This window comes from Onychomys torridus, chromosome 1 (assembly GCF_903995425.1).
Source record: "Onychomys torridus chromosome 1, mOncTor1.1, whole genome shotgun sequence".
NCBI lineage: Eukaryota > Metazoa > Chordata > Mammalia > Rodentia > Cricetidae > Onychomys > Onychomys torridus.
The window spans coordinates 122346705-122367689 of NC_050443.1; the positions used below are offsets into that span (position 1 = coordinate 122346705).

At 51.7% G+C, this 20985-nt stretch overlaps 1 protein-coding gene across 1 annotated transcript in view; it reads right to left on the reverse strand.

Annotated features, from left to right (window-relative positions):
• Ano1 (anoctamin 1) overlaps positions 1-20985 on the reverse strand; it is an 81875-nt gene that overhangs the window by 47104 nt on the left and 13786 nt on the right. Inside the window, 7 exon segments of the mRNA XM_036177959.1 lie at positions 4114-4155; positions 8515-8570; positions 9066-9131; positions 11050-11101; positions 14683-14737; positions 16094-16245; positions 17563-17661. Of these exon segments, the coding sequence (XP_036033852.1) occupies positions 4114-4155; positions 8515-8570; positions 9066-9131; positions 11050-11101; positions 14683-14737; positions 16094-16245; positions 17563-17661 (522 nt within the window).

Below are 20985 nucleotides of genomic sequence, written 5' to 3' on the forward strand. Positions count from 1 at the left end.
TCTACGGTGGGGTTGATGTACTACACTGGCCTCAGTTGGTAGACAGAGAGAAACCTCCTGTAGACCATTCTAATGCCCCTCTAAACTCACACAAAGGGGTTGCTGGTCTTACCTGCCAGCCAAGAGGTGCTTGCCTAAGGTTACCCTGCTGGTGGGGTTTGAGGAGGTCACTGTTGGACCACTGTACCTCCTCATGATCGCCTTGAACAAGGTCAGAGGGGTGGATCTACTTCAGGAATGGGCAGTGTGTATATAGCTGTGCATGTGGAGACCTAATAACAGCCTTGGATGTCATCCGTAGGAAGGCCATCCACCTCCTTTGAGCTCTTATTAGTCCAGAGATCACCAGAGAGACTAGGCTGGTTGTCTGTAGCACCCTTCTGTTTCTCTTTGCAAGCTGCCATGTTGACTTATTTTAAACCCAGGTTCTGAGGATAGCATTCAGGTCCTCATGCTTAAGAGACAAGTACTTCACCAACTGAGCTATTTCCCCAGCCCTTTAACATTCAAATTAAAAACTGGGGTGGGGTGTATCTCTATACTCAGGTGTTGTTGTGTAGCCATGGAAACACCATCCCAGACATTCTTATGGACGGAGCATATGGACTCCCTACATATGCACAGTCCTGGGTCTCGTGTGATTACTAAGAACTGGGACCTTTCAGGAGGAAATCAGGGTTGTATGAGGTCACATATTTAGGGTCCTGACCCCAGATACCAAGTGTCTTATAGATGAGGCAGGATGGTGCTGTCTGCAGGCAGGGAATCCAGCTGGCCATCTTCTTGCATACCTGAGTGCCCCTTCTGTTCAGCCTCCCCAACCGTGGTTATGGTTCCCATGCTGCCTGAAATGCTCTCTCCCAACTCAAAAGGTCCACAGCAGAGGGGGAAGATTGAGTCATGTGACTCTTTGAAGATGAAAGACAGGCAGGCAGCATAACCCACATGAGGAGCAGCCCAAGAAAGGGTCGGTCTCCACTTTCGGGGAGGGGTCCTTCTTTGTCTGTCTGTCTATCTATCTATCTATCTATCTATCTATCTATCTATCTATCTATCTCTATTTTTGAGACAGTCTCATGTATTGCAGGCTGGCCATGACTTCATTGTGTAGCTGAGGATGACCTTGAACTCCTGATCTTCCTGCCGTCAACTCCTCCTAAGTACTAATTAGGATTTCAGGTGTAACCACCATGCCCTGTTTCTGCAGTACTTGGGAGTGAACCCAGGGCCTTGTGCATAGTAGGCAAGCACTCTACCAATGGAGCTGCATGCCCAGCCCCTTCGTGGCATCCCTTCTGCAGCTCTGAGAACTAACAACCATGTGTGTCACCCATAGGCAGTCCACAGACCTTCAGGAAGCAGGGAAGAAAGCAAGGGAGAGACAGAGGTACCTGTGAGGAGCAGGGAGCCCTTCTGTGAAGCTGGGACTTGCCTGCCAGTCCCCTGCCAGTATAGCTTTATGGCCCCTAAAGTCCCAGATGGGGCTCACACAGGATGAACACTACCACACTCTCAGAAAGGCTTCCCAGTAAGAGCCTGAGAGGAAGCGTCAGCATTGCTGAGCCAGGGCAGATTTGGGGGAGTCCTAGGCAGACTTGCATCTGCCCCTCCTTTGCACCAAAGGCTAAGGGGTGCTCTTTCCTCCTGGGACACTGTGGGAGCTGATGGCTCAAGCATGTCACTGTGATCTGCACAGGTTAAGCAGACATGGGAGAAGACTACAGCTTCCTTCAGAGAGCAGAGCATCTCCCATGATGCCAGAAGCCCTCCTTAGAGGTCTGGCTGTCCTCTCATCTGTGGGGCCCTCACCGGCCTGGGAGGCACGAGCAGTTGCTGCAGCCAACACCCCTGCTCAGGTGTGTATCCTGGCTTTGATTAGGGTTTGCCTGTGGTAGATCAGAAGCTGCCTGGGGCCCTGGAGGAGGTTGACTAGAGGTTCCCAGTGACTATGGTGCAGGCAGCCAGTCTGTGCTGAGCCCTGCTCACACCTACCTCTGGCAGAAACCTCACTGCCACACCACTCAGCCCAGGAAGATGTCCTTGCTATTCTTTGTAGTTTTTGTTGTTGTTTTGTTTTGTTTTTTTGGTCCTGTTGGATACCTGGAGTCAGGCTCTGGGGGTTCCCATTCATCTACCATTCCATCTTTATAGCCATCCATCCACCCATCATCTGTCTATTTATTCATGGACACATTGGGAATTGTAAGGAAGAAGCCACAGATTTAGTCACAGAGAAGGGAAAAATTTCAAACCAAGCCAGTTAGAATGGAGCCATCATGGGAGAACAGAAGCTCTGTGAAAGGATCAAATACTTACATGCCCTTCCCCTCTTCTTTACATCCATAATATCTACTCACTGACACATCCACCCACCCACTTGTCATCTGTCTACTCATCCACCCACCCACTTGTCCATCCACCCTTCATTCATCCATTCATCCACCTATCCACTCACCTATTTTTCCACCTACCTACTCATCTAGCCATCCTTATATCCATCTACTTACCCACTCATCCATCCATCCACCCACCTACCCACCCACCCATTCACTCATCTATCCATCCATTCATCCACTCACTCATCTTCTATCCATCTACTCATTCAACTATCCATATATATACCCATCCATCTATTCATCTATCCATGCATCTGTCTATCCATCCAACTAATCACTCATTCATCCATCTACACACCCACTCACTCATCCATCCATCCATTCTTATAATCACCCACCCACCTAACCATCATTATTTTCTGGCTATCCAATGGGTCAGGCGTTGTACTCTTTGCTGGAACATAAAATTCACTGGAGTGTAGGGTGTTCCTGGTAGAGTTAATAGCGGGGCCTGAACAACCTGGAACTGTGTTGCTGGACCTGGCACTCAGCAGGGCCAGGAAGTTATCTGAATAAATAACAGCTATTCCTGGCATGGTGTGACTGTCATCTGAATTACTAGGACCAGCATGACGGCTGGTGTGGCCGCAGCTCTGGGGAGAGTAGGGGACTGGGTGTGTGTGTGTGGGGGGGGCAAATGGGGTTGTTGATGTCCATGGAAGGACCTTGGCCAAGAGGCTGAGACACAAGGGGTGAGGGAGTGGACCCCGAGCCCAGAGCTGGCTAGGACACAGAGTGGACCATGCTTCTCCATCGAGATTGGATAGGGGAGTTCAGCAGGTCATGGGGTCTCAGATGAATGCCAGATGGGACACTAAAAATAACCAAATATGTCATTTTTATGCTAAATCAGATAGAATCTTCAGCTAGATTCCCGGGCAGGCAAGTTACATCAAGTACTAACCATTTGAAAACAAGCCTGGGGCTGGAGGAGTCTGAGAAGGAAGGACATGCCACCCAGAGGTCCCCAGGCCTGGGGTGTGGGGACAAGGCCTCTATTGTGAGGCTGACAAGGGAGTACTCCTGCACACCACTTGCAGAGGGACAAGGGAGGAGCAGAGGTCCAGGGAGGTCCCTCTCCAGGAGGGAGCCTGGGTTTGTTGGGTTAACAGACAGGTTTGTTTGGATGCAATGTGGAAGGCTGTCGAGGGGACATTCCTGACAGTGGAGCTGGCATCTGGGGGGGACAATCACATGGGGGCAGCTTCTTGGGGATCCTCCACACAGAGCAAGGATTTTGGGCTGCTGGAAAAAGGAAGAAGGACAGTAGAGAATGACTCATAGTGTTTCCCGGAGGGCGCTCCGCTGAACTCCTGCTTAATAACTTCTCTATTTAAAAGGGTTCCAGGACAGGTAAGTTTGAACACCATGAAACCAATTCCCCAGGATGCTGTGGGGACTGTGGCTCTCTGGGCAACTGGCCACTGTGAGCCCATGTTTACTGATCCTGGTGCTGGTGGAATGAGGCCAGGTGCCTTCAACAACTGCGGGAGCCGGGGACAAGGTATAGGGTTACCCCATAAGACAGGGATTCTTTGGAGGCCAATGTAGGAGAGGAGGGTGGAGAGGGAGAGGCGGGCTCCGAAGAGATGTTTTTCCTTTGCACAGTCCGTCAGGTATCTGCCAAGGGCTGGGGAAAGTGACTAGGGGAAGGAAACAGCCCCCAGGCCACCCACCTCTCCAAGCCCTGCCTCCCACTCTGCTTTCACACACTTACTTTTCTGTCGTTGAACTCCACATTGTCACCTTCATAGTCTCCCTGTGAACGGAAGCAAAAGTAAGACCATGCCACAAAGCATGAGGCTTAACCAGGTGCCCTTCCTCCCAAGGTCAGGGCTGTGTGAGCCTCAACTCCCAAGGCCAGGGCTGTGTGAGTCCTGCTGGCCACTTGGCCTCTGACATCAAACTCTCCAAGCTTTGTCTCCCCTCAACATAGAATAGGATCCAACAGAAGACCATGGATGGCATTGCCTTGAAGTTGGCAGGGCCAAAGAAGAGGGCTTTGAGGGGAAAGAAAGCCTTCCGCCAACAAGAACAAGTTGCATACTCTGAGATGTCCCCAGAGCCCTGTCTAGGTTTCCACTGTCAGGTGTCCTACAGTAAATCACACAATTTCTGACTATCTAGATCCCTGAGCCCAACATGCCCAGAGGCTCAGAGATGCAGTCTGACTTTCCTAAGGATACACAGCTAAGTGTTTGGTCGGACCTGAACTCACAACCAGATCTCACAAACAGTCAAAGGGAAAGGATGTAAAAGTTGGAAGTACCTCTCCACAGCAATCCCCGCCACATGTAGCTGGCCTGAGCCAACTACCCGCTTTTGCTAGTCATTAGCAAGATACAGTGTGGCCTCTTCAGAGTCAGCCTAGGGCAGTACCCTCCCCTCCATTGGTCAGCAACGTTTGCAGCACCTGCCACAGGGAAGATATTGCCATGTCCCCAAGCAAGGGGCCCACTGCTGGGGTCTGAGGACAGTATGGCCAGCTTCCTTCTGGACTCTGGGGTGGGGGGGCTCTCCCACCCAGGCTCAGGTCCTTTGGGTGTTTTCATGAATGAGTCTCATGGTTGGTTCCAGTATGGATTCATTCATACCAGAGGCTTGCTTGTGGTGACCTGAAGGCAGACAGATGCCAACCCGGAAGGAAGCTGAGAAGCTACCAAGCAGCCAATATAAATGTCACCAGTCTTTCTGTGCAGGTGATACCTCTGATTACTGGAGACCTCCCCAGGGTCTCACTTAGAATAGGTGACTCTTAGCACACAGACTAATGCTAGCCTCCCAGCTGGCCACGGTGTCCCATATCCACCATGGCTACCCAGCTGGCCTTGGTACCCCAAATCCACCATGACTACCCAGCTGGCCTTGGTGCCCCACATCCACTATGGCTACCCAGCTGGCTTTGGTGCCCCACATCCACCATGGCTACCCAGCTGGCCTCGGTGCCCCACATCCACCATGGCTACCCAGCTGGCCTCGGTGCCCCACATCCACCATGGCTACCCAGCTGGTCACAGTGCCCCATATCAACCTAGAGATATTAGGTGAAAGAAAAAGCAGTCCATGGCATGGGGAGAGGGTGAGGATGCCCTAGGCCAGAATGAAGGGAGGAACATGGGAGGACAGGAAACGGATGCGGAATATACAAGCAAGCATCAAGCACTATACAGTGAGCACAGGCACCAATCCCTCTCTGTTCCAGTCTCACCGACCATCCATCTGTGGGAGCAGACCTGGCTCGCTTCAGAGCGAGTTACTTCCCCTGGAATTATTTTGTATTTTGTTTGTTTGTTTTTTCAAGACAGGGTTTCTTTGTGTAGCGTTGGCTGTCCTAGAACTAGCTCTGCAAACCAGGCCGGCCTTGAATTCATAGAGATCCTCCGGCCTCCCAAGTGCTGGGAGGAAAAGCATGCTTATTTTGTATTTTGCCACAAGGTCTCACGCTGCAGCTCAGGTTAGCCTCAAACTCGCCATCCTCCTGCTTCAGCCTTCTGAGTGATGAGATGGCAGCTGTGTGACATCACTCCTGGCTTCCCTAGTTGTTTCTGTGTGAGCCTGGCACTTAATGGCATGTGTGCTCCCTGGTTGTTTGCAAAGTTTATGGGTGGGAAGTTCCTTATTGTCCAGAGAGTCTGAGCTCTGCTTCCACTCCAGGCTATGTCCCTGAGCAAACTGCCGGAAGTGCAGCCACCACGTAGGCTTCCACACGGCTGCTGCATCGGGAACAACGGCGGGTCTGCTTGATGAAGACGGAGCATTTGACCTTCAGGGAAGAAGACACAGGGTGCCACAAGGACGCGTAGCAGGGTGCCAAGCACGAGTGGTCTTTAGGCGCAGTTCCTCACAGGGAGTCTGTGACTGTAGGCAAGTTATTAAACCTCTCTGAATCTGTGTCTTCACTGAGTTAATCGAGATAAAGCTTCCACTGTAATCAGTGCTTGGCATGTTCCCCTAAGATTTAAAGGGCCAGCTCAAAGCAGACCAGGGCCTAGAAATGCTAGCTTCTGGGCCCCAGCTACACCAGGAAAGACAGGGCAGAGCTAGGCTGGGCAAGGCTAGATGCTGGAGCTCAATGGCATCCTGTAGAAAGGGGCTCAACAGTGGAGCAGGGACTTCATGAGAGGGACAGGAGTACTGTCAGGACCTGAAGGATCAGGGCCCTACCCCGGAAATATTCACAGGGAGGAGGCCAGAGAGCCAGAGTCCCACTAAGAGCTAACACAACACACACACGCACACCACACACACACCACACATATACACACCCACACTCATACATACCACACACACACTCACATACACACTAGACACACACACACACACACACACACGCACACCACACACACACCACACATATACACACCCACACTCATACATACCACACACACACTCACATACACACCACAATACACACACTCATATGCACCACACACACACCACACACACACACACACACTCATACATACCACACATATACACACACACTCATGCACCACACACACTCATACACACACACTCATATGCAACACACACACACATACACATCACACATATACACACACACTCATATGCACCACACACACACCACACACACACACTCATACACATCACACATACACACACACACACTCATATGCAACACGCACACACATGCACAACACACACCACACATATACACATCCACACTCATACATACCACACACACACACTCACATACACACCAGACACACACACACACACTCATATGTACCACACACACACCATACACTCACACTCATACACACACTCATACACACCACTCACACACTCACATACACACCACACACATTCATACACACCACAATACACACACTCATATGCACCACACACACACCACACACACACACACTCATACATACCACACATATACACACACACTCATATGCAACACACACACACACTCATATGCAACACACACACATACACATCACACATATACACACACACTCATGCAACACACACATACACACACACTCATACACATCACACATATACACACACTCATATGCAACACACACACACACACACACACACACACACACACACACACACGGTGGCCAGACAGCCGTCTCCCCGTTGGATAAGGGGCACTGGAAGGTCAGCGAAGGAGGAAACACAGGGTGCTGGAGAGAGGAGGAAAGCACATCTGGCAGACAAGCAGAGCAGCGTGTGCACTGGCACTAAGTGGGGAAGCCAGCCAACTGACCCCAAACCCCTGGCTCTGCAGTGTGGTGAAGGTTCCAGTTAGGGGCAGGAGGGGAAGATGAGGGATGGAGAGGCCTGGCTTGGCCTTTCCCGCATGGTCCCCCATATGGTCCACTGCCCTGTGCTACTTCAGCAATCCTGTCTCCTCCTGAAAGTGGTTTCTTGCCTGTACTTGCTCTGACACCCACATCTGTCCTGCTATTAGACAGACAGTAGTCCTGCCAGGACACTAAGTCTCTGAGCAGACTGCTCAAGGCCAGCGGAAGTGAGAGGCCAGCATGGGATCCGGGCCTGCCAAGCCCCAGGTCTGTCCTCCTTCCCTCCTGCTCTGGGTTCCTGGTCCACACTATACTCCACATTTGGCAAGTTCTAGGGAGCCTCTGCCGGGGCTCACATACTACTCAGGCCCCCACAGCCTAGTCTCTGTTTCCATGAAGACAATAAGGAGACAATCTTGCCCCATCTCTTCATCCCTGGCCCCAGCAAAAGCTAAAGTTGTCAAAGGGAGGCCAGCTGGATTTGGACACTCAACCCAGGAAGCTGGCCATTCGCTGTATACAGAGTCCCAGTGAGTGCCAGAGCCCGGGGCGGCAGAGCTGGAGCCAGGGCAAACACCCTGTGGATCAGCTGGCTGCGAGGTATGGAGGAAGCTAGCCTGGCGTCTCCCACATTCACCCCTGTTTTCATGGGATTGTTCTGCCAGCCAAGACAGCTCTGTGTGTGACTTTTCCGGCTCCCACTGAGGGGAACAGAGAAGGGCAAGCAGGAAGCTGTGACCACAGGATAACTGGAGCTCCCAAGAGGGGTGGCCCTTGAAAATGGAGGGCAGGGTGTCAAATGACGCAGAAATTAACTGTATGTGAAGGTTACTTACATCGTGTAGAGGGTATGCGGCTGAGTATACGCCGTTGGCCAGAAGGCTGGTGATGCCTTAAAAACAAAGGTAGACAGAAGTTAAGGACCAGCAGGCCTGCTGCCCTGCATCTGGAAGTCAGAGCCGTCACAGTCCGGTTCACAGGGATGCTGCTCAAAGCCAGACGCACCAGGCTACCCAGAGCCCGGTCACCATCTTGGGGTTCTTCCCCGGGTAGAACACAGCAGGGCGAGTTAGCTATCCACTAGAGATGATTTCAACATGCTTGATTGGTAGGGTTAGGAAGACGCAGAGCACACCCCAAGAGGAAGTTCTGTCCCTGAGGAAGGAGGCAGGAGCAGTTCAGTCACCCCCAAACCTCGGATTCGCCAGCTACCCCCACCGGCCTGAGGGGAGAGCCTGCAGATGGAAAGATGGCCTCCGAGCGGTCAGAGAAGCTGATCATGAGAAGATGGACGGATGAGAAATTGATGGTGTCAGGGAACACACATACAATTTGGAATTAGCTTGTAAGTTGATGGGAGAAGCGGAAGAGGAGGCCCCGCTCTTACCGTATTTCCCACACTTCCGCCGTTTACTTAGAAGGGCAGAGTCCTTCCTTCTTCCCTCTCCTTGCCCTGTTTACACATTGGCTATTAGTTACACAGAAGGGCCTGGAAGGGTCAAAGCTACATTTGCGGGAGAGAAAGCTGGTGGGGGCAAAGGGTTCACAGTCAAGTGCTCAGGACAGAAGAAAGATGACTGGGCCCTTGTTCGCTGGGCCCAGAGCCCACACTGGCATAAGAGAAATAAAAACAGCCACATCTACACCTGTCTACTGGTAGGAATGCTGTGCCTGATTCCAGAACCTGCTACTGAAAAGGGAGAGAAGAGCGGACTCTGGGCACGGAGGAGGAGCTCCTGAGAAACTGCTCTGGTTTTGACACACTCCGGACCAATATCTTGGCTCCTAGTCCCCCCAGACCTCCAAATGTTAGCCCAGAATCCCCTGCCTGGCAGAGTGGCTTTCTAGGTGACCTCTTGTGGGCCAATTTTTTTAGCAGCCCGGAAGCTGACTCTATGCAACGTGGCTCACCAACATTTGAAAAATAACCCATCCAAGGCCCATCTCCTTGGACAGTGACCTGGAATAGCCAGGCGCCCCAAGGGACACTTAGGAATCACAACCAGAGGTGGCCAGAGCATGTGGCTGAAGCCACACTCACAAGTGGAAAGTTCACCTCGCATCCAAAATGTATGTGGGGCTGGATCCCGGCCTGTGGCCTCCTCATCCTTCCTAGGATGCAACCAGGGTGGAGTTGCCACAGGGCCCTTCCTTGGGCTTGTGTAGCAGGCTTACTAACCCTCTTTCTTCAAGCCTTCTCTACCCTCACCTGAGAGGCCTCCCCTGAGCATGGCTTCCCCAGGCCCCTTTCCACGACACTGCATTCTAACTTATCTGTTTCCTTACCCTAGAATACAAGTACCCAAGAGTAGCCCCTGGGACAGATAAGGGTCAGCAGGAGCCCATCACTAGTGGATGGAAGGCCACGAAGTGACTTTGTTGGTCAGTAGAGCTCCCAGGCCAGGTGCCACCATGAAGTGGGATTACAAAGGTACCCTGATCTCTCTCTTCCATGCAGAGGCAAGGGAACTAGGGAAGTTAAAACAAAAATGGGTGAGAACCAACCCAGTCCCTCTACCTCAGGGTCAGCTCCAATCCAGCCATGCTCTACAGACCTTCATGGAAGCCACATTTATTTCTACGGAGGGGACCTGGTACCTGGACTGGAGTCATGCACCCTTTCTACTTCCGGTAGCCCTGCCACAGTTGTACTCTGACAGCGCTGACTGGAACAAGCCCCTGAATTTGCTTCCTCCTCCACTCACCCAGGGTGCAAGCTATGCTCATTCTGGAGACCACACTGTCTGAGGGGACCAGGCCAATGGGGACAGGACTCCTGGGTTCCTGGCTGGGGCTCTAACTCCAATGAATCAAGATATGGGGTTGGGCATCTCAGAGTGTCCCTGTGGCCAATTGTGGGCCACACAAGTCAGGCTACATGCAATCTCTAGAGCCCTGGCAGAACCCTCCCTGCATCCTGGTCTATCTCAGCCAGGTCACACAACAGCTTGGCCGCTGCTCTCCTTGAGTTATTTCCAGTGGCCCAGAAGTGGGCTGTGGTCCCCAAGGGACACCCCTGTCATTCTTTCCTGCTGAACTTATAATCAAAGAGGGGTCGGGACCCTTTGTCTGTTTCTTTTCCATGGTTTAGGGTCTCTCTGCAGGAAGTCATCCTTATATCAACAAACACCTTCAGCCAAAGGAACAGCACCTCTGGGTGTAAAGTGCCTGGCTATAAATCCACTGGGAACAGGACCCTGGCACGGCTTTTCTGCCAGTTTCCCAGCCCTCTGTTCTGAACCAACATAGGCTTAAATCAAATCTCTTTGAGGAAGCCCCAAGCCAGATGCCCACCTCCCACGGAGAGGGTTCAGAGGCAAGATGACCACTAAGAAACTGCCGCTGACCTCAGGTCCACAGAGTGTCCTTACCCATGCTGTACTTGGCCTTTGTACAAGTTGTTCTCTTCAGAATTTCATAGACCTAGTGCAGAGGGAGGGACAAGAGAGGGAGTGGTCACTCTGCTGCTCTGCCAGTCAAAGGCCACAGTCGTCACAGGGCATCAGGAGGGTCCTGGGCTTGGGACTCTAGCAGACGACTCCCAGGGGTAAATAAAACAGAGGTCACAGAGAATGCCCATCCTTCACTTCCTGGAGCAGGACTGATCCTTCTGGCCTCACAAGGTGCCAGCCATGTGCAGTGGGCCCTTCCTAGGAACTAAGGGGATGGGAGCAGGGTGGAAGACACACTAGTCATCTCAGAGTCCTGCGGCTGCTCGCTGCCCCTTTGTGGAGGCAAGAGCAGGAGCAGAGAGTCTGTATGCAGCTCTGTATGGGTTGGGAGCCCAGAGGAGGGCCAGATGTGGAGCTGAATCTCAAGACTCCTACCACACTGGGCACCAGGCACGAAGCCCCTAAGAAGGGACCCCATCCCTCTTCACATCTCTTTGACTAATGAGGTATTTTTCTTGGTCTCAGGAGCCCTGGCTGAGGAGTCTTGTATGCCTGGGGCTGAGTTAGAAGAGCTTTGTGCAAACTGTACCACCACCCCCATGTCTCAATTTAACTCTCTGAAAAATGGGCTTGGAATAAACAGCCATGATCTAACTAGTTTCCTTTCATTTTTGAGACAGGGTCTCAGGCAGCCCAGGCTGGCCTCAAACATATTTACTGTCAAGGACAACTTTAAACTTCTGATCCTCCTACCTTCCCTTCCTAAGTGCTGGGACTGCAGGTGTGCACCACATGCCTGGTTTATGGGGTGCTGGGGATCGAACCCAGGGTCTCCTGTCATCTAGGCAAGCACTCTACCAACTGAGCCACAGACATAGCTCTATCCATGACCTACAGATGAGGATTTCTGAGCATGTTGATTCACCATCAAACCCTTTGCTGTGTTCACTCAGGCAAGACCAGTGTCCCTCTGTCGGCCCCTGGGCCTGCATCACCTGGCTCTGCCATTACACCTTGGTCTCCTCTGTCAGCCGCCCCAGCCTCTTGCTCTGAGTTCCCTCCTGCAGCCTCTGTTAGAGGCACCCATGTCCATAGTTCCAGGGTCACATTAACAGGTCTATGGAGCAGCTCTGTCCCCATCCTGTACTGTCACCCCACTCTCCATCATCTGTCCAGTAATCGATGCTTGCAATACTTCTTCCCTCCCTGCAGGAGAAGGCATACTGCAGGTGCTTAAGAAATCCCCACTCAATTGCTCTCCAAGACTCTGTCACTTTTTACATATAACTGATTAACTTGTCATCACTTTCTGCTTATTCCATAACCACCTCCTCCTCCTTTCCACTCATGCAGTCATGACAACTACCGTGACTCAACATCCATCCACCTCTACTACCCATGACCCCACATCCATCCATCCGCACTCTTGTGACCCTACATCCATCCATCATCACCACCAGGTGACCCACATCCACCTCCACCATGTGACTTCATGTCCATCTACCTCTACCATATGATCCCCACATCCATCTACCTCTACTATGTGAACCTATATCTATCCATCTCCACCACCATGCGACCCTACATCCATCCACCTCCACCATGTGACCTCACATCCATCTACCTCTACCACCACATGTCCTACATCCATCCATCTGCACCATGTGACTACACACACACCTTTCACCCACTCCTCACAGCCAGCCCCTGGGAGTGAACATAGCTGATTACATAAAAAAAAACCTTACCTGACAACCTTTTATGGCTCCCCACTGCCTACAGGCCCACTGCCTAAGATCCCAGTGAGCACAATGGGCCCTTGTCTCTTGGAAGCTGCTGGTCTCTGACTCCAAATAGCTTGTACATGGAGCCACCCCAGTGCCAGGAGAGAAGTGGCCAGTGTGGAGGAAGAGGCTGTCACACCTGGGCCTAAACTCCGAGATGAGACCTGACTAGCCATGCGCAGATCTGTGAAATCAGCAACCCTCTGGCGCACAGAGGTGGTCTACACTGGCTTCCAGGATTTCTGGGAGGCAATGGCCCTCCTTCCTTGTTCCAGCAGCAGAGTCAAGGCTCTCCACATCTGCTGCCCTCAGTGCTTTGGCTCTCTGGCTCAGTGAAAATAGCAACACCCACCCAGGGGAACCTCAGACTAAATAGTCTTACAGCTAATCACCAGGAAGAGGTGTCAAAACTGCTCAGGCCCCTCCACTTCAGTCACCTCCCCACAGCAAAAGTGGGTTTGCAAAAGTTCTTCTAGAGGTATCTCCCACCCTGGAGAATGTGCAAACCCAAGGCACACACATCCTGAAGCATGGGCACATAGCTGTTACAGTGAAAGAGATCCTGGAGGGGTTCTCCCGAGAGACAGACACCCAAGAGGTCAGTCCCAGCTCCTTTGGAGGCCAAGAAGGGAATGGCGACCCCTCAAACACTCCAGTCCCAGTTCCACCAGAGGCCATGTCTTTGCCCGACTTCCATGTTGCCCACCTATTACCATGAAATCCAACTGTCAAAATTCATCACTAGTGGGCAGGCCAAATAGCTCAGCAGGTAAAGGCTCTTGCTGCCAAGTTTGACAGTCTGAGTTCAATCCCCAGAAGAGAGAATCAGCTTCCTAGGGTTTTCTCCTGACCTCTACCACATACACTATGGTACATGTACTCACAAACCCCAATAAGCAAGTTAATAAACACATACAACATTAAATTAGAAACACCAATGGTAACAGGACAACACTGTGCCATGGGACTGCCCACCAAGGGGGTGCTACCCTGCCCCTGTGGGGGACAAACCAGAATCAGTCTTGTTCTGACACAAGTTCGAGAATCCTCCTACAGGCACAGGTAAGGGAAGAGGCAGCAGATGGAAACATCTGCCTGTCCTGGGTCTGAACCTCCTTCACCAACAGGACCTGTGCCACCCTCCTGCAGGGCAGTGGCTGCAAGCAGAGTTCCTTGCACCAGGTAAACGGGCAGCCTTCCCCCAGCCCTTCCTGTGACCCAGGCCGCCTGGATGCTGTAGGCAGGAGTATAGAGCAGACTAGGCCTTAGCCGCCAGGCCGATTGCTTGTTTAGATAGAAATTGGGTCCTGTGCCACACGCAGTCCCAGCCTGGCTGGCAGTCAAATTGGCAGCTGAAGAATAAACACTAAGCCAGTGCCCTGAGTAGGGCAGGGTGGCCTGCATGGTCAGATTGCAACCTAGGCTGAAGGTACTGGCAAAGGCCTTGGGATGTTATCCTAATACGTGTGCCTAGGCTGGGCTGCCTGGCCTGCTCAGACATCCCCTTGCAAACGCTACCAGGATGGAGTGACAAGGGTGGGGGTGGGGTAGGGGAGGTGGGGGGGGGCTCTCTAGGCTTGGAGCTCTGCCTGGAGGTCCTCTCCCCCAGCTTCCTGCAGCTTAGTTCTTTCTCACGCTCCTCCTCCAAATTGAGCAGCCAGTCCTCCCTCCCCTGGGCCACCCACTGCCCTCCTGATTCATTATTCTAATTATTTTTGTCACAGGCAATTAGAGCCGGCTTCCACCCTGAGGAGTTTCAGAGAAATGAAATGATCACCAGGGTCCCCAGGGCACCCTCTGATGAGGCAATTCCAGGACGCCTACTCACTATTGTGCTCCGGGTTTTGCTGTCGAAAAAAGAGTCCCTGTCAGTCAGGTCGAATCTGCAGAAACACAAGGAGACAAGGCCACTGCTGTAGGCTCCAAGCCTGGGAACTCATCCTTTCTCCAATAATAGTGACCACGAGGGGCCTAACAATCCTCAGAGCAGGCACAAGTTCCCCTGTCCCTGGGCTGGTGTTAGCTGATCTCATCAGCCCAGTGTGGGAGGCTCTGAGACCTCCATTGCTGAGAAGGGAACTGAGGGTACCCTCCAGTTCAAGTTTCTTGTTTTGTTTTGTTGGAGACAAAGTTTCATGTAGCCCAGTTTGGTCTCCAACTGGCTGTGTAGCTGAGGATGGCCTCGAAGGCCTCATCCTCCTGCCTCCACTTCCTTAGCACTGGGATGGAAGGCGTGTGTGACCATGATCAGCCAAGCCTGGTTTTGATGAAATTAAAACCCCAAGAAGGCAGTCTTTCAAGCCCCAATTTCAGAGTCAAGGGGACAAGGACAGTGTCATCCCTCCACTTGATGATTTTGGCTTTGAGGACACTCTCCCTGGAGACGGTTTGCATCCAGGTGTTCTGGGTCACACAGATTGCCTGAGGTTTCTGGGGCACAGGAATAGCTCTGAAGTCACCATTCCCTGGGGTGCTTAGTGGAGAAGAGAGCTGGGTTTGGGTAATGGGTGTGGCCCTCTCATGCCCCTGAGCTGCCAGAGGTTGCTGGGCAGTGTGTCCAGTCTGCAAAGACTGGCCGGTGTAGTTAGGCCAGCACATGGCTCCCCCAAAGTCACCACTGTCTTTGCAAAGCAGAGGCCTCTGTTCTGAGCTAAAGTGTGGGTGCATGCTCCTTGCCCCATCCATCCTCAAGGCCACAGCACCCCAAAGCCACCTGCTCCTGGGCAGTTTCAGGCACTCAGGCTTTTTCTCCCGCTTCTGCCAGTGAGGCCAGGCCTGGGGAGACCTTGCAACTGCTGCACCTGAGCCAGGTGGCTATGCTCCACTGCCCCTTGGGAACAGGGAGGATGGAAGGTTCCAGAACAGACACAGCACTGCCAGGCAACACACTGCTGGCTGTGGATCCCCAGGGCCTCGGGACGCCCTTGCAGGAGGCTCCCTGATCATTGCTGCCTCACCAGTTGCTCCCAGGGCTGCTGAGGTTTGGTGACAAGGAACCAGGCCTCAGAGGGACAAAGCTAGGCTTGGGTAGCCTAGACCTTTGCTCTAGCCGGGGTCCAGGCAGTTTTTCCTGAGCATTACCAAATCAGGCAAAACTCCTCAATCCCTCTTCCCTCTGTGACCAGGGCCCTTAGAAGTTGCTTCCTCAGCCTCTTCTGGGCTCAACAGTTACAAAGTACTATAAGACCATGTTCCCCTGTTTTAGGGCAACTGGGAGTCAACCTATACTTGTGACTTACAGGTGTTGCTTCTCCCGGGAGAAAGGGTAGGAGAGTCTCTTTGTGGTCTGCGGTCTGTGCTCAGCAACCTTGGGCTGAATGGGGTCTGTGATCTTCTGCAGTACAGAGTTGATGGTTTTCAGGATGCCTCGGGTCTCACTGATGTGGTACACCTGTGGGCAAGACCAAGCCAGGACGTGAGTCACTCTCCTGAGCGCTGACTTCTGTGACAGCTGGTTAATATTTCTTCCCGATACAATTTGGAATCATCATGAAAGCAGGCCCTGGGCATGTCTGAGAGGAAGTTTCTAGACTGGGTTAACTGAGGTGGGAGACCCACCCTGAATATGGATGGCATCATCCGGTGGGCTGGGGTCCCAGGCTGAATACAGAGGGGAGCGTGGACTGAGCGCCAGCGTTCCTCTCTCTGCTTCTTGATTATGGATGGAACACGACCAGCTGTCTGCTGCTCGTGCTCCATGCCTTCCATACCATTATGGTCTGTAGCTCCCTAAACTGTGAGGCAAATAAATCCTTTCTTCATTAAGCTGTTTTTGTCAGGGGAATGTGTAAAGTGACTAAGTCATCCTATTCTTGGATGGTCAGAAAAACCCCCATGGTGACATTCCTTCCTGGGAACAGAGTACCCGGGTAGCCAGTGTGCCCCTATCTGCTCTCTCTTAGGCTTACCCAAAGAACCCAGCATTTTAGGGGAGTTGGGCCAAGAACTCAGTTATAATACATTCTAGAAAACATTTGCCCCAAATGTCTCTTGTTTCCAAAGCTGTAATCCAAGCTGCTTTACTGGATCTGAGGAGCCGCACTGGACTTCCCCCTTCCACCCACACACATAAATATGGACTCTCAGCCCAGCTTCCCTGGCAGGCTGCTCTTCAGCCGTAAAGTTTTCAGAGATTAAAAGGAAAAATCCCAGCAAGCTAGAAAATGTAATTAAATTGAATCTGATAAATTATCTGAGACCCCACAAGCATCAAAGAAGCAGGGCCTCAAGCTGAACTATATTTGTTCAGGTCAAATTCCTGGGACAGAGTGGGCAGCTTTTCTGCCTGGACCTTCTCCTGGTGTCCCGGTGGGGTGAGGTCTCAGGTGTTGCTCTTTCCTTTTTTAAAAATTGTGTGTGTGTCTGTGTGTTTATGTGCATTTGTGTACAGGTACCTGCAAAGGCCAGAAGAGGGCGCTGAATCCCCAGGAACTGACTTTACAGGTAGTTGTGAGCTGCCCTATGTGGTCCTGGGATCTGAACTCCAGTCCTCTTGCAAGAGCAGCAGAACTGCTAAGGTATCTATCTAGCCCTGGCCTAGAGTCTCTAAAGACCACCCGGGCAGATGCATCACAGTGGATAGGAACCGTCCCCTGTGTCTCATCCCCTTTTGCCTTTTCAATGTGATTAGGAGCTTGCGGTGATGATTCTGCTTCCAGGTGTCCTCATACCAGGACTAGTGTTTTGTAACATAAACATTTCCACCCACCTTCTTCGTGGGCATCTTCAGTTTCAAAAACTCAGCCTCCCTGCAGAGCACATGCCAGGGTGCATGGATCTTCACGAATCCAACACCATGGATTTTGGTCTACAGAGAGAAAAAGGGCTGTTGGTCAGGGTGTTTGGCAGCTGGGACCCCTTTTCCCCTTGGTGCCCAGCTGTGACTGATGAGATGTGGCTGCCTTTGCCCAGCACCAGCCCCATCCTGACAAGACCCACCTTTTTTCTTTTCTTCTCTTTCTTTTTGTTTTGTTTGTTTGTTTGTTTGCTTATTTGTTTTGTTTTGAGACAGGGTTTCATTGTGTAGGCCCAACTGTCCCAGAACTCACTCTGTAGACCAGGCTGGCCTCTAACTCACAGTGATCCACCTGCCTCTGCCTCCCAAGTGCTGAGATTAAAGGTGTGCACCACCACCACCTGGTACTAGGGACTTTTCTTACATATGCCACTTTATGTAAGAATCCAGGGGTCCCCAAGTCACAGCCAGGAGGGATCTTAGTGGTCTAAAACACTTAGGAAATTTTCAGGAATTAAGTGAGAGCCTCCCCAGGGCTCCACCCCACCCCAAGGCTAGTAACAGCAGAAGACCATTCATTCATGATTCCAGGCCCACATCCCTCAGCCTTGACCTGGGGCTCTCAGGGCTCATTGAACAGGTGCTCCTGTGGGGGTCATGTATTCCTCTTTCTAATTGTAGCCTAACTCCAGTTTCCCTGCATATCTATGACTGTTATCCTTAAAGAGCTGAAAGCCCAACACAGGGACACCAAGAGTTCAAGTCCCCCTACAGTGCCACTTTGACTTAGGACAATTTGACACAATCTAACATCATGCTGTCCTGTGGACATAGATCTGTGATGGACTGTCTTGATGAACAGGAGACCTGCCCACTGTGGGAGGCACCATTCCCTGAGCATGGGATCCTGGATTGTGTAAGAGTGGAGAAAGTAAGCTAAGTATAAGTACACACATATTAACTCACTGCTCTTGATTATGGATGTGATGTGGCCAGTTGCTTCAAGTTCCTGCTGCCTTGACATCCCCACAAGGATAGACTGCAACCTGGAATTGTGATCCAAATAAACCCATTTCCTCTTAAACTTTTGTGAGGGTATTTTATCACCACGAGCCATGTCTCTCTGTTGGGTGACAGGAAGGAACCCAAGGGCTACTGACTGGCAGCCAAGTTAATAGCTTCATAAGAACTGATTGCTACCACCAGCTGGAAATGAAACACATGATTGCCTATCTCCTTACACAGGAGACACCAGCTCCTGGAGAGGTCCCTATAACCTACCAGCTCTTGGCTAGCAGGGTCCACCCAACTCAGAGCCAATCTGTGCTTCCCCAATGGCAGAAGTGCCATGCCTGGCCCCTAATTCTCTCTAGACACATGTTCCTTGGAACAGCCTCTTTGTCAAGGGACAGGTTTCTACATAGTCACAGATCTTTCACAAGAGCCCTCATGGCAGACTGGAGCTCATCCCGAGGGTCTACAAACCTCTCTGGTCTATAATTCTGAGACCTGAAGGAACTTGTCATGAGGTACGGAGCAGCCAGTGTGGCCTGCCCCCTCCACCCCCAGGACCACAGGCTTAGTGAGTGGCCCAGCCCGCAGGTGTGCTGCAGGCTGATGGCCAAAGCCCACCAGGCCAGTGTCATCTGAGGATGGCCTATAAGAAAAGAATTCTGGGATGCTGAAGCGGGATTGTTCCTGAGGCTATTTGTTATCCTGAGCTACATGATGAATTTTACCCAATCAGTCAATCAATCAATCAATCAATCAATCAATCAATCAACCAATCATCTGAAGTGGGTGAAGTAAACACACTTGTCCAGATCTAAAGTCATGAAGTTGGTGTCTCTGGGAGCTGACACAGCAGGGCAGAACACCTGGCAGAAAGAGGTAGATCATGACGGGGATGTGGCAAAAGTTGAAGTGTATGCCTAGCATGCCTGAGACCCTGGCTTCAAGCCCCACTATCCCATAAACTGGGTGGAGCGTTGTATGCCTTTAATCTCAGCACTCCAGAGGTGGAGGCAGGAGAATCAGAAGTTCAAGGTCATCCTCAGCCTCATAGGGAATGCCATGCAAGCTTGGACTAATGGAGACTCTACCACAAACAAACAAGCGTGATAGTTCAAGCCAGAGCCCAGGGATGGAGGGCTTTGGCCACAGGCTTGATCTTCCTCTTTGAAGAGACAGATCTCATCCCAGGATAGAGAAAGCACCCCAGAATCTTAGGATGGAAATCCCCAGACCTTCTGCTGCCCCCCTGGTGCATAAGGGATGGGTTTGGGAAGGCTGTGTGGTCTATAGAAAGTATCTTAACCTCTCTGGACCTTATTCCCTCACCTATAAGGTAGGTGATATGAGGTCTGGTTTGCAGTCAGAGGGCTCTAGTGCCCTTAGCAGTAGAGCCCCAGCATTGGGCCTGCAGACAAAGTCAATACAAGGGACTGAAGGAACTGAGCACAGCTTCAGCCTGGCTCCAAGGCAGGATAGGCCACAACTGCTTTGGTCAGCCCTGTCACAGAGTCCCCAGCCTCAGTGACTCAAGCTGATGTCATGGGACACCCCCGAGTCAGGGGAGATGTCTGTTGTGGTCCACGAGTGGTGGAGGCTGGCTTTTCCACTATAGTCCAAGATTCATCTCTGTGTAGTGTTCACCCGCACGCTAAGACCCAAAATATTCTTTGCAGTCCCAGCATCCCTGGGAAAGCAGGCCCTGATGACGTGAGTGCCCGGGTCTCTCCCAAGGAAACATCTGGTTGGTAAAGGGGTCGTGGGACCCATTTAGCAAAAATACACTAAGATGTTTTTAAAAAACGTGGTACCCAGCCCTCCTACAGCCCTCCCACAGTAGGAGGAGCCTGGGGGATGGCCAGGTCCCTTCAGCCACAGCCAAAGGCTGTGAAAGGGTAAGTTCTGTCTCTGTGCTGAGACATGTGAAACCACAAACTCACAGATATAAGGCCTTGGGGAGGGCACAACTTAGCTAGGCTACAGGGATCTGTGAAGGGACAGGTCCCCAAGAAGCCCCCAGCCAGAGGATGTGGAGAGGGTTAGGTCAAGCCACTTAGCTCCATATAGAGTGCAGCTGCTGAGTTAGGCTTCTATCCTGAGCCCCAAATGAAAGGACTCTGACCTCACTAGAAGTGGTTCCAGAACCTTCAGCACTTGAAGAGACTTGAAGCAGAAGGATTGCTGTGAGTGTGAGTTCAAACAGTGTTCCATGATGCCAGCCTGGGCTACACAGTGTCTTCCAGGTTAGCCTGGACTACAGTGTGAGACTGTCTCAAAAACAAACAAATGAAACTAAACTAGAACTTTGATCACACAGGTCTGTAACCCCAGACAGGCAGGAGAGTCAGGAGTTCAAAGCTAGCCATGAGAGCCTGTCTCAAAACA